At 57.4% G+C, this 16,014-nt stretch overlaps 1 protein-coding gene across 1 annotated transcript in view; it reads left to right on the top strand.

Moving 5' to 3' along the window:
• Positions 1-16,014, top strand: part of CAMK4 (calcium/calmodulin dependent protein kinase IV) — a 190,768-nt gene that overhangs the window by 91,573 nt on the left and 83,181 nt on the right. The window contains exon 2 of the mRNA XM_062189967.1: positions 1,161-1,239. Coding sequence (XP_062045951.1) covers positions 1,161-1,239 — 79 coding nt within the window. The remainder of the gene's footprint in view (positions 1-1,160; positions 1,240-16,014) is intronic.

The raw sequence follows: 16,014 nt of genomic DNA, 5'->3' as shown, positions 1-16,014 counted from the left end.
GGGAGGTGGGATGGTCCTGTGGTCTGGGCGCTGTCGAGTGGGAGGTGGGATGGTCCTGAGGTCTGGGCGCTGTCCTGTGGGAGGTGGGATGGTCCTGTGGCCTGGGCGCTGTCCTGTGGGAGGTGGGATGGTCCTGTGGTCTGGGCACTGTCGTGTTGGTGGTGGGGTGGTCCTGAGGTCTGGGCGCTGTCCTGTGGGAGGTGGGATGGTCCTGAGGCCTGGGCGCTGTCGAGTGGGAGGTGGGATGACCACGTTGTCTGCTGGCCATCGTGGGGTGGTATTGCCCACTTTGCTCTCCACAGCGCGCTGCTACGGGACCCTGAGCGCTGTGTTGCCTCGTGTGTTCCGTCTTCAGACCCTTTGGTTCATGGGAACTCACTGCTCACCAAAGCTGTCACAAGCAGAATACAGTCTTCCCCACAAGCAGCACCCTGTGCTGTGCCTGCGTCCCCGGGGATGTGTTCTGTGGTTGCAGTCCTCTGTGCCCACCTGGATTCCAGGGCTGCGCACCTGCGTCCGTCTCCGGGGTCCCTTGGCCTCGTCCTTGGCATCAGGCAGGCCGACACCGCCTGAAATCCCCTACCCTATCGGGCTCCGTCTCTATCCTCCCCCACTCGCTGGGTTCGTGTTGAGCCGAGTCCCTTTGGGCCGTGCCATCCACTTCTCCGTGCCATCATCTTGGTCGCCCTGCCAGGATGTGGAGGCGGCTACTGGTCCCTCCGTACTGTTCTCCCCCAGGAAGGGCACACGGGTTCCCCTTCCCGTGCCGTGAAGTAGAGGTGTGGGTGGTCCTGAGCCACCAGGGCACCCAGCTTCACCTCTGCCGGGGCTTCCTGGGGGGCGTGTCCCCCGAGTCTGTGTTCCCCCGGAGAAACAAGCTCCCCCGCCCCAGCCCTCGGAATGCAGCAGGTGTGTGGGACTCTGAGTGCAGCTGTCTCTCTCGCTGGGGTGGGGCAGGAGGGGAGCAGACGGGCAGTCCAGGGATGTTCTGAACCGGCTGCCTGGGGCTGTGGGGAAGCAGCACCCTTGACAGTGGGGCCTGTCTTGTAGCCGAGCTTAGAACCCTCGTCAGTTAGGAGGTAACAGAGACGTCTGCGAGCTTTCCCCTGGAATTCGTGTCCAAAGCATAACATTCTCTTTTTGTCTTTTTCCCCCTCAAGGGGTGCTACCTCCATTGTGTACAGATGCAAACAGAAGGGGACCCAGAAGCCTTATGCTCTCAAAGTGTTAAAGAAAACAGTAAGTCGATTTCCTTATATCCTGGCGTCTCTAGGGGACCCGTGGCCTGGACAGGCAGGGGCCGGAAAGGTGCCACGCACGGCCGGCGGTCGCAACAGCGCAGCCCCCGGGGGCACTGTCTGCTGGGCACCGCATAACTCCAGCAGCAGCTGGATCTGGGCTTAGCTGGGGGAGGGGAGGGGAAACGTGTTAGAGCTGGCGGGGGAATCTTGCTGTGTGCACACGCACGCACACGCACACGCACGCACAGTCCAGGGAAAGGCAAATCATAAAAAAGCTCTGCATGAGTTTCGAGAGCTTTGCACCCTGCGAACTTCGCGTGAACTCTGACGATGCTGCCCGCGTGTTACGTTCCGCTGTTCAGAGAATGATGTCTGTGGTTGGGAAAGGAGTCCGGTGCTCCCACACGGCCGAGGCTTCCAGATGCCAGGTCGCCCCAGCCGTACGAGGGGCGGGGATGCCTCTGTGGGGACAAGGAGTCCCTCCTGCTGCCCTCTGCTGACGGGGGAGTGGGGCAGACGCAGGTGGCTGGGCTGGCCTCTGGAGTGAGCATCCCCACACCTGACCCCCTGCTTGCACTTGGCGTTCTCTCGGGGTTTCCACTCCAAAAGCCAAAGCACTCTGACAGCACACTGTGCCTTGGTCAAAGTGTGTGTGAACTGCGCGGGTGTCTGAGAACCCGCTGTGACGTGGCGCACGTTCCGAAGCCGAGGGAGGCCCTGTCTGGGCCGAGGGGTTTTCCCTTAAGGTGGCGGCCGCGCTGCGCTGTCTGGCAGAGCCCTGTGTGCTGAGGAAGAGCACAGAGCAGCAGGCATTCAGTTGCATGGAAACAGAGGGCCCTTTGGAGACCATCCGCTGGACGTAAAACATCGCGAAGTGACAAGGAGACGTCCCTGAAGCCGGAGTGTCGGGGCGCCGGCTGCTGCGAAGCTGTGTAGCCTGAATTTCCCGTCTGGTGCAGGCGGCGGCTCCTGCTGCAGGATGTGCGGGAATCCTGTGGTGCACACTGTTTGGGATTCTCCCTTCAGTCAAATTTCTTCTGGCCTTAAAATTTATCTGAACTAGAGCTTATGAAAAATTTTATGAAATAGCAATTTCATACTAAACATCTACTTTTTATGAAAGCAGCAGCTGCCACAAGCGAGGCATTTTAGACTTGGTTCTGTGTTCTTGGTGGTGAAAAAAAATTGTGAGCCCAATTGAGAATATTTTGAAAGTGAAAAGATAACGTAAAATTCTGAGAAATAAACATGCATACCGAGTAGGCGTGTTGCTGGATCAAAGGCGGCTCCATTTCTAGTTTTTTTTCTTAATTTACGTATTTATATATTTATAATTTACACATTTATTTATTTATTTGAAAGTCATGGGGAGAGACAGAATCTTCCATCCACTGGTTCACTCCCCAGATGGCCATAATGGCCAGGGCTGAGCCAGGAGCTTCCTCCAGGTCTCCCACATGGGTGCAGGGGCCCAGACACTTGGGCCATCTTCTGCCGCCTTTCCCAGGCCGTTGGCAGGGAGCCTAGATCAGAAATAAAGCGGCCTGGACATCAGGACATGAACTGTTGGCACCTGGGATGCTGTGTTGTAGGCGAGGGCCTTACCTGTTAGGCTACAACGCCGACCCCTCCCATGCTAGCTTCAGGCTCCTTCCCACAGCGGCTGCTCTGATTTGCACTCCTGCCAGCAGTGCACAGGAGCCCCCCTTCCCCACGTCCTCCTTTGCTGCTGTCTTTTGGATGACAGCCATTCCGACAGGGCGAGGCGATGCCTCACTGTGGTTTTCATTTGCATCCTTCTAATGGTTTGTAACGTGGAGCATTTCTCATTTGGCCCTCTGTGTTTCTTCTGTTCGGAAATCTCTGTTCAGGTCCTTTGCCTGCCACTTCTGGACTGGTTTTTATTGCTGAGTTTCTGCGTTGTGGTGCATTCTGGATATTAAGCCTTTGTCGGAGGCGGCTGCCAGGTATCTCCTCCCAGCCTGTGGGATCTCTGCATCCTGTCAGTTACCTCCTTCGCTGTGCGGAAGCTTCTGAGTCTGGTAGAATGCCACACTGGCTTTGCTTTTGTTGCCTGTGCTGTTGGCGTCTTATCCAGGAACCCACTGCTGGCACCGAGGTCTGGAAGTGTTTCCCCTGTTTTCTGTTTCATAGTCTCAGATCCTACATTTATGTCTTTGATCCATCTTGGGTTGATTTTTGTATATGGTGAAAGATAGGGACCGAGTTTAATTTATACACGCGCACACACACACATCCGGTTTTGCCTGCATCATTTATGAGAATGTATTCACCAGAGGATGTTTCACCAGTGAATGTTCTTGACAAACTCCTCAAACATCAGTTGACGTCAGTGCATGAATTAACTCCGGGGTGCTCTGTTCTGCTCCACTGATCTAAGTGTTCTTATGCCAGTGCCATGCTGTTTTGATGACCGTAGCTCGGTATTTGACATCAGGAATTGTGACTTCTCACCTTTGGTTTGTGGTGTGTAGTTTTGCTGTGCTTTGCTTTATTTGGCTATAAAGAGTCTTTGTGATTCTGTGTGAATGTTAAGATCATTTTCTACTTCTGTGAGGAATGTCGTGATATTTTGATAGGAATTGCATTGAGTCTAATTTGCTTTAAGCAGTGTGGCTATTTTAACAATATTAATTTTTCCAATCATGACTAAGGAATATTTTCAATTTTTTATTTCCTTGATTGCTTTGAACAGTGTTTTGTACTTTTCGTTGTAGAGATCTTTCAGTACTTTGGTTAAATTTATTCCTAAATATTTAACTTTCTGTAGTTCTTGTCAGTGGGGTTTCTTTCTTGATTTTCCATCCAGCGAGGTCATGATTGGTGTGTGCACGGGCAGCTCTTTGGTGGTAACTTTGTACCTGTGACTTCACTGAGTTGGCCGATCGGTTCTAATGCTGTTGGGTGGGTGTAGGGTTCTCCTATCATTCGCAAACATTGATGTGTGGACTCCCTCTTTCCAGTTTGATGCTTTCTGCTCCCCACCCCCACCCGCTCTTGCTAGTGCTTCTGATTCTGCACCGAGCAGGAGTGGTAGAGGCAAGCATCCTCTTGTTCCACACCTAAGGGGAATGCGTCCGTGCCTTCCGCCTTCAGTATGACACTGGCTGTGGGTTTGCCGTACACAGCCTCTCACTGTGAGGTGTGTCCTTCTATAAGCAGCGGGTTGAGAGCAGTTACTTCTTTGATAACCCGGTCCTTTGATCGTGAGAGTTTATTCAGATTTCATTCTGTGCCGGTCTCATGGCTGAAACGTTCCGGAAAACCTTGGCTTACTCAGCAGTAACTGATTTCCTCAGCAGAGCTGTGAGGCACCAGGCCTGCAGGTGCTGTGCCTGCCCACAGGGCCACAGGAAAGCCACCGGCTCCCACGGACAAGTCCTGGAGCCCGTGGCAGTCAGCCATCGGAAACTTCAATACTGAAATACAGAGACTGTCAGGTTTGGACAACCCAGTCTTGTGGCTCAGGAAGTCTCCATGTGGGAAACTGGGGTGTAATTATGGTAAGACAAATGCTAGCATTGGTCTTACATGTGGGTGTAACACCACGCAGTTTACGTGTGGATGGCCCTGTTTCGAAGAATTCGAGTTTGTTACCGTGCAGCCCAGGCACGTCATCCTGTCTGCAGATGACAGCAGCAGCAAAGTGTGTGTGTGCGCGCGTGTATGTGTGTGCATGTGTGTACATGTGTGGGGGTGTGCGTGTGTGTACATGCGTGGGGGTGTGCATGTGTGCGTGTGTGTATGTGTGTGTACATGTGTGCGAGTGTGTACATGTGTGGGGTGTGCATGTGTGTGCATGTGTGTGTACATGTGTGCGAGTGTGTACATGTGTGGGGTGTGCATGTGTGTGCGTGCATGTGTGCGTGTGTGTACATGTGTGGGGGTGTGCATGTGTGCATGTGTGTACATGTGTGGGGTGTGCATGTGTGTGCGCATGTATGTGTGTGCATGTGTGCGGGTGTGTACGTGTGTGCATGTGTGTGCATGTGTGTGCGTGTACATGTGTGGGTGTGCATGTGTGCGTGCGTGTATGTGCGTGTACATGTGTGGGGTGTGCATGTGTGTGCACATGTATGTGTGCGCATGTGTGTGTGCATGTGTGGGGTGTGCATGTGTGCGTGCGTATGTGTGTGTGTGCATGTGTGTATGTGCATGTACATGTGGGGGGGTGTGCCTGTGCCTATGTGGGAGGGACGTGGCACAGTTACTGAACACGTGGCCGTGGCCGTGTCCAGCATGTCAGTAAATGTGAGCATCCTCACTGCGACATTTTGGGAAAGCCTAGTGAAATGCAGAGCTCGTGCAGCCGCGTGAGCACTTCTCCCGCGTGGGCGCCCTGGCGTGCTGCCGTCTCTCGGCGCCCGGGGTAGATCAGCAAGTTTGTGACACAGGACTGCAGCTCCAGGAAGGAGCGGACGGCGGCAGAACCGGCTTCTTACCGTAATGAGAAAAGGAACGGGCATTAACCATGCAGGCTGCCGTCCCGGCAAGAGCTCTGGCAGGGTTGGAGTGACCGAAGGAGGAAAACGGCTACAGTGCGTTACTTTGGTTGCCTGTCTGGTGGTTTTCCGCCTCATGTCCTTGTCCTGGAGAAGCCATCAGGCCCCCCCCCCCCCCTGTTGTGGCCTTTGCCCTGGTCGTCTTGGTGGGTGGCCTGTTTCCCACCTGTTCCTTTGCGGTAGCTCCAGATCCACAGCAGGTGGTGTTTCGCGGTCCCCTCACACCTTCTCCTGGCGCCGTGGGCTCCTTGAGGGCAGAGTCAAGGGTCGGTGGAGCAGGGCTGTGGATTCCGCTGGTACGTGAGCCTTTCGGCATCTCCGGTTCATGGGGCATTTGGCGGATGTTGAGGTCGAGCGGGATCTTCCTGAGCCGCGGGTGGAGGACTGGGCCCTGGGAGGAGCTGACAGAACAGCAGACGAGAGCAGGGGTGCCGGTAACCAGCGGGGCCTTGCCACTGAGCCACGGAACTTCTGAAGGTGCTGAGCTGAACGCTGCACCGGGGACTCGGCAGACCCGAGGAGGCGCCAGTGTTCGCGCAGATTCGGCGAGGGACTCCGGGCAAGATTTTGCTGAGCCGAATGGAGTCACAGCTCTTCAGCACCACGGGTGCTACAGCAGCCGCTGTTTCAGAAGCTGCCCCTCGGATCCCGCTCCCCTCTTCCCCAGGAGCAGGCGCCTTGGGGCCACACGGCTGCCTGGCGAGCGTGGCTGGTCTCGTGTCACTTGTGGTGTTGCTGCAGTACTGGAAACGGAGATCGGTGCTCCAGAGCTCAGAGGCAGTTTCCAGCCGAGTCTCGCCTCTCGGAGGAGAGAGCGTTCATCTCACGGTGAAATCCGTGCCTGGGAGGAGCACCGGGGGTGGAGTCTGGGAGAACTCCTTGCTCACTGGGCTCCAGGGCCACACAGGCTGACTTTAGGGGCCCGCCTACCGCCTTGCGGCCCAGGATATCGCTCAGTCTTGCATTCTTTGTGGCCTGGGTTTAAGAACATCCAGCTCGTGGTGTCCTAGTGACGATGGAAGGGAGATCGTCTCTGGAATCTGCCCCCAGCACACAGGACGTGCGTAACGGTGGTGAGCGTTACTCTGGTTATGTCGGGATGAGCCAGGCTGGGATTCCCTAACAGTGGCCGCTCCCCGATGCAGCCCCAGAGCTGTCATTGGCTTGATTTAGAACGGAAGAGGGAGCCGCTCGCAACAGTGATTGTGCACGTCTGTAGGAAGGAGGTTCATTCTTGGCCTTGGGGAGCTTTGGTGATGGCTGCGAGGCGTAGATGTTTTGCTGCTGTTTTCGGTGAACACACGGAGAGCTCAGGAAGTTTCTGGCTGCACAGCTTCCTGCTGAGGCAGGCGATGCCCGAGAGGCCGCGGTCGGCACACTCGCGTCGCTGCGCTTCCTTTGTGCTCGCGGCCATGGGGCAGCCGGATCCAGAGCACACAGCCCTCCAGGCTCCCACCTGTGGTGCCTGTCAGTTATTATTGTGTAAAGTAACGTGGCAGTCTCTGGAGAGGTGTTCCTGGGTCAGCCAATGGAGTCTCAGCCGGCAGAGGCCCCTGGTTGCACACAAGTTTCTGTGTAGCTGTGGCCTTTGGGCCTCCTCTCAGCTGGCTGCATACCACATGCCGTGACTTGATTATTGCCCCGTGAGCTTGTGGCTCACAACCCATGCTGTAGGCTCTCGTCCCTGTAGTCAGGGCTCATGTGGTCAGTGCTGTAGGCTCTCGTCCCTGTGGGTCAGTGCTCGTGTGGTCTGTGCAGTAGGCTACCATCCCCCGGTCAGTTGTATGTGTTGTAGGCTCCCGTCCCCGTGATCAGTACTCGTGTGGTCTGTGCTGTAGGCTTCTGTCCCTGTGGTCAGTGCTGGTATGGTCTGTGTTGTAGGCTCCTGTCCCTGTGGTCAGTGCTCATGTGGTCTGTGCTGTAGGCTCCAGTCCCCGTGGTCAGTGCTCCTGTGGTCTGTGCTGTAGGCTCCCATCCTTGTGGTCAGTACGCCTGTGGTCTGTGCTATAGACTCCCGTCCCTGTGGCTTAGTGCTTGTGTGGTCTGTGCCGTATGCTCCCATCCCCGTGGTCAGTGCTTGTGTGGTCAGTGCTGTAGGCTTCTGTCCCTGTGGTCAGTGCTGGTATGGTCTGTGCTGTAGGCTCCCATCCCTGTGGTCAGTGCTGGTATGGTCTGTGCTGTAGGCTCCCATCCCTGTGGTCAGTACGCCTGTGGTCTGTGCTGTAGGCTCCATCCCTGTGGTCAGTGCTCGTGTGGTCTGTGCTGTAGGCTCCCATCCCTGTGGTCAGTACTCCTGTGGGTCTGTGCTGTAGGCTCCCATCCCCGTGGTCAGTACTCCTGTGGGTCTGTGCTGTAGGCTCCAGTCCCCGTGGTCAGTGCTCCTGTGGTCTGTGCTGTAGGCTCCCATCCCCGTGGTCAGTACTCCTGTGGGTCTGTGCTGTAGACTCCATCCCCGTGGTCAGTGCTCGTGTGGTCTGTGCTGTAGGCTCCCGTCCCCATGGGTGAGTGCCCATGTGGTCTGTGCTGTAGGCTCCCATCCCCGTGGTCAGTACTCATGTGGTCTGTGCTGTAGACTCCATCCCCGTGGTCAGTGCTCGTGTGGTCTGTGCTGTAGGCTCCCATCCCCGTGGTCAGTACTCCTGTGGGTCTGTGCTGTAGGCTCTGTCCCCGTGGTCAGTGCTCAAGTGGTCTGTGCTGTAGGCTCTGTCCCCATGGTCAGTGCTCCTGTGTTCTGTGCTGTAGGCTCCAGTCCCCATGGTCAGTGCTCGTGTGGTCTGTGCTGTAGGCTCTGTCCCTGTGATCAGTACTCATGTGGTCTGTGCTGTAGGCTCCCATCCCCGTGGTCAGTGCTCGTGTGGTCTGTGCTGTAGGCTCCAGTCCCCATGGTCAGTGCTCCTGTGTTCTGTGCTGTAGGCTCCAGTCCCCATGGTCAGTGCTCGTGTGGTCTGTGCTGTAGGCTCCCATCCCTGTGGTCAGTGCTCGTGTGGTCTGTGCTGTAGGCTCCCATCCCCGTGGTCAGTGCTCGTGTGGTCTGTGCTGTAGGCTCCAGTCCCCATGGTCAGTGCTCGTGTGGTCTGTGCTGTAGGCTCTGTCCCCATGGTCAGTGCTCGTGTGGTCTGTGCTGTAGGCTCTGTCCCCGTGGTCAGTACTCATGTGGTCTGTGCTGTAGGCTCCCATCCCCGTGGTCAGTGCTCGTGTGGTCTGTGCTGTAGGCTCCAGTCCCCATGGTCAGTGCTCGTGTGGTCTGTGCTGTAGGCTCTGTCCCCATGGTCAGTGCTCGTGTGGTCTGTGCTGTAGGCTCTGTCCCCGTGGTCAGTACTCATGTGGTCTGTGCTGTAGGCTCCCATCCCCGTGGTCAGTGCTCGTGTGGTCTGTGCTGTAGGCTCCCATCCCCATGGTCAGTGCTCGTGTGGTCTGTGCTGTAGGCTCTGTCCCCGTGGTCAGTACTCATGTGGTCTGTGCTGTAGGCTCCCATCCCCATGGTCAGTGCTCGTGTGGTCTGTGCTGTAGGCTCCCATCCCCATGGTCAGTGCTTGTGTGGTCTGTGCTGTTGGCTCCTGTCCTCATGTGTAGGGCGTAATGTGGCACATGGTCCATGTGATGATCAGGACACAGGTTTCCTCCCAGCTTCTGGTAGGTGCATCTCTGGGCAGCTCCAGTGGGCGCTGGGTGGTCCTGGGCATCCCTGCCCTCAGACAGGGACGGTGCCTCTGCCACCAGCGTGAGCCGAGATCCCCGGCAGTAGCCGGCTGGGCCTGCGCCACCATGTTGCCCAGAATGTGCTCCCTGCTCTCTCCCTCACCGCCCTCCCCTCTGAGGCTGCTGCGTCTTACGTCCACTTAACCTGCAAGCTCCCTGTGTGCGTGGGGAACCGGTCCTGAGCCCGGGTGTGCCGTGTCGATCTGTGGCGTGCTGGACTGCCCCTGGCCCACGCACAGGCCGGGCTGGCACCCTCTGTCTCCTCACACCAGAGGCTTGAGCCTGCCAGGGTGCCTGTCCCTGGCTGAGAAACGGGCGGCCTGGGTTTCCAGGTCAGCTCTTGATGGGGAGGTGGCACTCGTGCAGCCGAGTGCTCCTGGTCCTGAAGGTACTCGGGACCTGGGTTTCACGGCCGTCTCCGGCCGCGAAGGCGTCCCCTGAACACCTTGGAGGAGATCGCTCCTGCAGCGGAGCCCGTGCTGAGGACCTTCCAGACAGAACAGAACGCACCCGACTCGTGGCTGTGTGTTCTGGAAGTCCCACTTCAGAACTGGGTGGTGCTTCCTGAGCTGCTGTCTGTGCACACCTACTGCCCAAGGCAGCTCTGCTCACAAGGCTCTCTGGCCGGCTCTTACAGCACCGCAGACCCCAGCCATGGCAGCTCTGCCAGTTTCCTGTCCGTGGTTGGCCGTATCATGGCCGTGCCACCTGCACAGACCTGTCCTTGCCCCAGCCCCCAGCTTGGTCCCATGACCCAGTATGCAAGCCGTGTGTCCTGCCTGTGACCGGGCTGTTTCTGTCCTGACGTGCCCTCCACGTGTCCTGCCTGTGACCGGGCTGTTTCTGTGCTGACGTGCCCTCCACGTGTCCTGCCTGTCAGCAGGCTGTTTCTGTCCTAACGGGTGTACCAGGGTGTCCCCTGGGGTCTCCCTTGTGTCCTGCTTGCTCTGTTTCCTGACTCCAAAGATCAGAGTCAGAGTCATTTTCTGGATCTGTGTTCCCCAGCTTGTGTTTCAGATTCTCCAACACTGAGTTTCCTGCTCAAAGTGGGTTTTGGAAATGCCAGGCTGAAATGTAGTGAGCACCAGTAGAGCATGCTGTGGGCGCCCTCTCCAACTGTGACCCTGCAGGCGGAAGAACGGCGGCAGCCCAGCTTCCCAAGGCCGTCTGGGTGTCGGGCGGCGTCTTCCCCACGAGCTCCTGGCCCGCCGTTCGGCTGGGTGTGCTCTGGGCAGTGTTGGTGTGAGCCGTTGACCAGGCGCAGCCACGGCTGCCGTCCTCGTCGCCCAGAGCACAGGAGGGGAACTTCAGGCAGTGTCGGTTGGGCCCAGGCATGGACAGGAAGTCCACCCTGAACAAGCTGGCGTCTCGTCCGCGTGCCTGTGCCGCTGACCTCCCAGTCTGAGCTGGCGTCTCGTCCGCGTGCCTGTGCCGCTGCCCTCCCAGGCTGAGCTGGCGTCTCGTCCGCGTGCCTGTGCCGCTGACCTCCCAGGCTGAGCAGGAGCTGCGGGAGCCCCTTGCTGAGCTCCTGGGCCTCGGAGGAGCTGTTTGCACCTGCAGGGGCACTGACGGGAGAATTCCACCACAGTGTAACTGCGGAGATCTCCAGTCAGCCCGCCGTGTGGGCTGCGGTAGGTGCCACGCAGCCGCGTAAGTCCCGGCTCAGTGAGAGGGAACTGCAGGTTCCCGCTGGAGCAGCCGTGAAGCCCTAGCGCGTTTCCTGAGCTGGCTGTCCGTCTGCTGGTTTCGGGGGTACCTAATTCAAGTCCAGACTGAGCTCCTGACTGGCCACTGTTTCACAGGAAAACCTCAACAGGGTCGGGGAAGCTGAGGGGAAGTTGGTTGAAGGCCTCTGTCCTGATGAGGGGACCCCCGGCCTGTCTGGGGAGACCCGCGTGCTGTCACTGTGCCTCCAGCACCCCGTCTCTCCCAGCCTTTGGGAAAACCTGCCGCAATCCATGCAGTGTCCAGGTCCTGTGACCTGGGTGAGCGAGACGGCCAGCTCCCCCCGGCTTCAGGGTTGGCTTCTGGTGACCTCGGCCGTCAGCCCCTTGGAGGTGCTCATCTCTGTGCTGTGGATGTGTGGGCAAGGTCACCTTGGTCATGCTGGAGACGAGCGACCGGTCACTGGTCAGGTGGACGTCGGACCTGGCTGAGGTCTGGGAGAGCATGAAGGGGAGCGGCTTGGCCCAGAACAAGCCATGTCCAGGGTCAGCTGGAGCCTCGTGGTTGTCGTGGAGACCACTGAGCCCAGCCAGCTGGACAAAGGGCACAGGTGTTTCTGTTGAGTTTGTTACAGGTGCCCGCCTGCAGGAGAAATGGGGCAGGTGGGGGTGAGTGCCTTTGGCCTCACCGTGCAGGGGTGCGCCGGGGCGCGCCGGGGCCTGCATGTCGTAGAGCTCGCTGTAGGGCTGGGCTCCTCTGCCAAGACAGAAACCTCGAGTTCGTCAGGGCTGGCCTGCTCATCCGCCCCTGCCTTACGCGGCTCTCACAGGTGCCTTTCTGCCTTGCTGTCACAGACCCACAATTCAGAGCTGAGCTGCTGCACGGGGGAGGGAGGGAGGGAGGAGGGCGGATGAGAGCGGCACTGAGGGGCTGGGTGCTGTTGCCCACCCCCCAGGTGATCACCCTGGAGCCCGAGTTCTCCCACAGGATGTACAGCAATCCGCCGCTGGCAAGTGGAGTCGAGCAGGACCCTGCCTGGGGCTGGGGTCTCAGCAGCCAGAGGCTGGGAGTCTCGGCGGGAAGGCTGTGTTAGCGCCTTACCCCGGTCATGGCTGGGGCCTGGGAAGCAGCCGGAGCTGAGCCCTGGGAAGCTCCTGGGAACACCCAGTCAGGAGGTGGAGCGGGGGAGGTATGGGCAGAGCAAGAGCAGGGCTGGGAGGGCGGAAGGAGCACCATTGACACCCGGCACTCTCGTGGACGCTCGGCGTCTTCAGGGCGGGAAGTCGGGCCCTCGGTGGGAGCTCAGGTCCTGGCTGAGTGACTCTCAGTGTGCGGGGGGGTGGTGGGGGGGTGAGACCTGGCCGCCCACTGCAGGCGGGGTGCGAGCCTCTGTCCACCATCTCAGTGGGCCAGTGTATGGGGTTCCCATGCTTGCTCGGCCGTGAGGGCTGCCCCAGGACAGTCTCACCGACAGGTGCCTGTGGCCATCTGGAGAAGATGCCAGCAGCCAGTGGCGTCACTGCCTGCCTCCCCCCCTCCCCGGCCTCTGTGCTGTCACTGTGGGGTCTCTGAGCTGTGGGGTGGGGCTGGTCTGCGACTGTGCCCGGCCTGCTTCCAGGACAGCTGGGGAGTGGCTTCCAGGTGTGACACAGGTCCAGGAGCAGCACCCCCGCGTGTTACATGTGACTTGTTTTTGTGGAGGGAAGTGTGGGTGAGTGTCAAGCCAGAGTTATCTTCCACACTTGTGTCTGCAGAAGAAAAACGTGCAAGGATCCGCTGTCTATGGCAAGAAGTCCTCCAGAGGCTGGCGCCACTGAGTGCCCCCAGGAGGAACGCCCCGAACTTTGCCAGTATGGTTTCTCCCGGCTTTAAGGCTTCCTCAGCTTGTGAAGTACTTCTCTGGGTGGGGTGGATATCAGTCTGAGCATGGCCGCGTCTCGGAGCCCGACGGTCACCCTGACCGTGCCACTGGCTCTCAAGAGAGAAATGGCTCAGGAAACCTGTGGGAGCTTGGCTGTGAGGGTGAGCTGGGCGCAGCAAGGCCACGGCCAGACATTGTGCACCAGAGGTCCAGCCAGGGAGGGCACCTGCAGCTGCTGGGGGCTGGGGGCGGACCCTGGGGCTCACCCATGTGGGGCAGGCCATAGAGACAGGACAGACACTGAGGGTGCAAAGGAGCCCCCCAGCACCAGGTCAGAACCCAGCCGGGGCGTGCGTCACAGCCCCTCAGAAGGGGCCCGGTGTGCTGCTCCCACCTGACAGGCCTGGAGCATGACCTCTGTCCCCAGAGGGGCTTCAGGGCGCACTGGTGGGAACCCTGAGGAAAAAGAGCAGAGAACCACCGAGCAGGGACTCTGGTTTCAGGTTCCTGGGAGGGGCTCTTTACGAAAAGCAGCGCTTGGGGCCCCCTGCCTCCTGGATGCCTCCTCCCCAGAAGGGTCAGGCCAGAGCTCCAGGCCTGCGAGGAGCCCATTGCCAGGTTGCTTTTGAACGTAACCCACTAGTTTTCAGCCAGCAGCTTCTAACTGAATTGTAAGGGAAACCTCAGGTCCTGAGGGTACATGGCCTCTTCCCCACATCACAGGGTCTGCCCCCCGTCACAGTGTCTGCCCCCCATCACAGTGTCTGCCCCCTGTCCCAAGGTCTGCCCCCCGTCACAGGGTCTGCCCCCCGTTGCAGCTTCTAGCCCCCGTCACAGTATCCACCCCCCATCGCAGTGTCTGTCCCCCCCGTCGCAGCCTCTGCCCCCTGGTCACACCGTCTGCCCCCCCGTCACACTGTCTGCCCCCCCATCACAGCGTCTCCCCCCCCCATCACAGTGTCCGCCCCGTGTCCCAGGGTCCAGGCCCTGAGAGTGCACGGCACCTGCCTGCACACCAGTCTGGGAATGGTACAATCAAGTCATTATTGGCTGAAAGACAGACAAGTGGAAACTAAAGCGTGCTGTTTCCATGGCTTCTTGGTACCTTTCTAACCATTCAGAAAATCACAGTCTAAATTAGCAAAAGCTGTTTAGAAGCCAGAGTGTGTGCCGCATTTCGGTTAGAGCCACGCATGGGCAGGGTGTGATCCGCTCGCTGTCTGTAATCAAACCGGGGTGACCTGGTGGACAGCGTTCCTTAGGAGATGAGAGTGGGTTTGGGCCTGCCCGAGGTGTACGCAGAGCAGGGCAACTCAGACCTGGTATGCAGAGAATGGAAGGGCGGGCGCTTGTTTATATGAGAATTGACATCTGTCCCGTCTCCCTGGATACCATCAGGCAGGAAGGTTATCCTGAGCCATAGTCCAGGAGTCAGATGCTGCCCTCCACGACAAATGAAAACCAACAGAGCTAAGATTATGTTTCCTGTTTAGTGGATACTTTTCCCCGTGCTCATAAACACCAGTGTTGTTAAATTTCTGAATTTAGTGTGCTTCCGTTACAGTGCCTTCTCTGGCAAGAATCAGTTTGGAATGGAACACTTGGAAATGCTTCCCTTGGTTTTAAAAGTCATCCTAGAACAGGCACTGGCATCTACCCAGCTTCTGCTGTGGGACCAGAAGTCTCAGAGCTTCTCTTTAATTCTTCAAGCACTAATACTGCAGGTAGCTCATGAAGAAATTCAAGCTTCCTTGTCCAGGTTAAAGAGTCCGCTAAAAGACAGCCGAGCCAGGTTCACATGGACAGCTGCAGTGTTTTCTTTCAGTTATGGTGTGGAAGGCCCCAGGGGTCTGGTGTTGGGTGGAGAGCCTGCATTGGAGGTGGACTTTAGGAGCTGTGTGAGTGCATTAGGTGTCCCTAAAACTGCATATTTTCAGTGAAAATGTAAACATATTTTCATGTTTGAAAATATGGAAACAAATATACATAGTTTGGGGCTGGCATTGTACAGAGGGTTAATCTGCCACATGCTATATGTGGCCAGCATCCCACATGGATACCAGTTCCAGTCCCGGCTGCTCCACTTCCAGTCCAGTTTCCTCCTGATAATGGCCTGGGAAAGCAGCAGCAGATGGCCCAAGTCCTTGGGCCCCTGCCACTCACTATGAGACCCAGATGGAGCTCCTGGCTTCAGCCTATCTCAGCTTTGGCCATTGTGGCTATTTGGGGAGGGAACCAACAGATGAAAAATCTCGCTCACTCACTCTGTGTGTGTGTGTGTGTGTGTCTCCCTCTCTTAACTCTACCTTTGAAATAAATATTTATAGAAGAGATACACATAGTTTAAAAAGCTGAGAGGGAATGAAATCTTAGATGGGCTACTGTGGAGGATGTATTCTTTCTTTTTGTTATTTGACAGATAGAGTTAGGCAGTAAGAGAGAAAGAGAAAGGTCTTCCTTCTGTTGGTTCACCCCCCAAATGGCCACTGCGGCTGGCGCTGCACTGATCTGAAGCCAGGAGCCAGGTGCTTCCTCCTGGTCTCCCATGCAGGTGCAGGGACCAAGCACTTGGGCCATCCTCCACTGCCCTTCCAGGCCACAGCAGAGAGCTGGACTGGAAGAGGAGCAACCGGGACTAGAACCCGGCACCCATATGGGATGCCGGCGCGGCAGACGGAGGATTAACCAAGTGAGCCACAGCACCAGCCTGGATGTATTCTCATTCTTAGTTTTTATCTCTCATTTTTCACGTTTTGGCTATAATATTTTAATAAAATGTGTGTTATCTGTTATTTTCTTTCATTTCTGATGACATGAGACTTCACATTACTTCACTATTTATTTATTTATTTTTGACAGGCAGAGTGGACAGTGAGAGAGAGAGAGGTCTTCCTTTTGCCGTTGGTTCACCCTCCACTGGCCACTGCGGCCGGCGCACCGCGCTGATCCGAAGCCAGGAGCCAGGTGCTTCCTCCTGGTCTCCCATGCGGGTGCAGGGACCAAGCACTTGGGCCATCCTCCACTG

Source organism: Lepus europaeus, chromosome 4 (assembly GCF_033115175.1).
Source record: "Lepus europaeus isolate LE1 chromosome 4, mLepTim1.pri, whole genome shotgun sequence".
NCBI classification, from domain to species: domain Eukaryota; kingdom Metazoa; phylum Chordata; class Mammalia; order Lagomorpha; family Leporidae; genus Lepus; species Lepus europaeus.
Note: the sequence above shows the minus strand (reverse complement) of the source record. Positions and strands in the feature narration are given on the sequence as shown.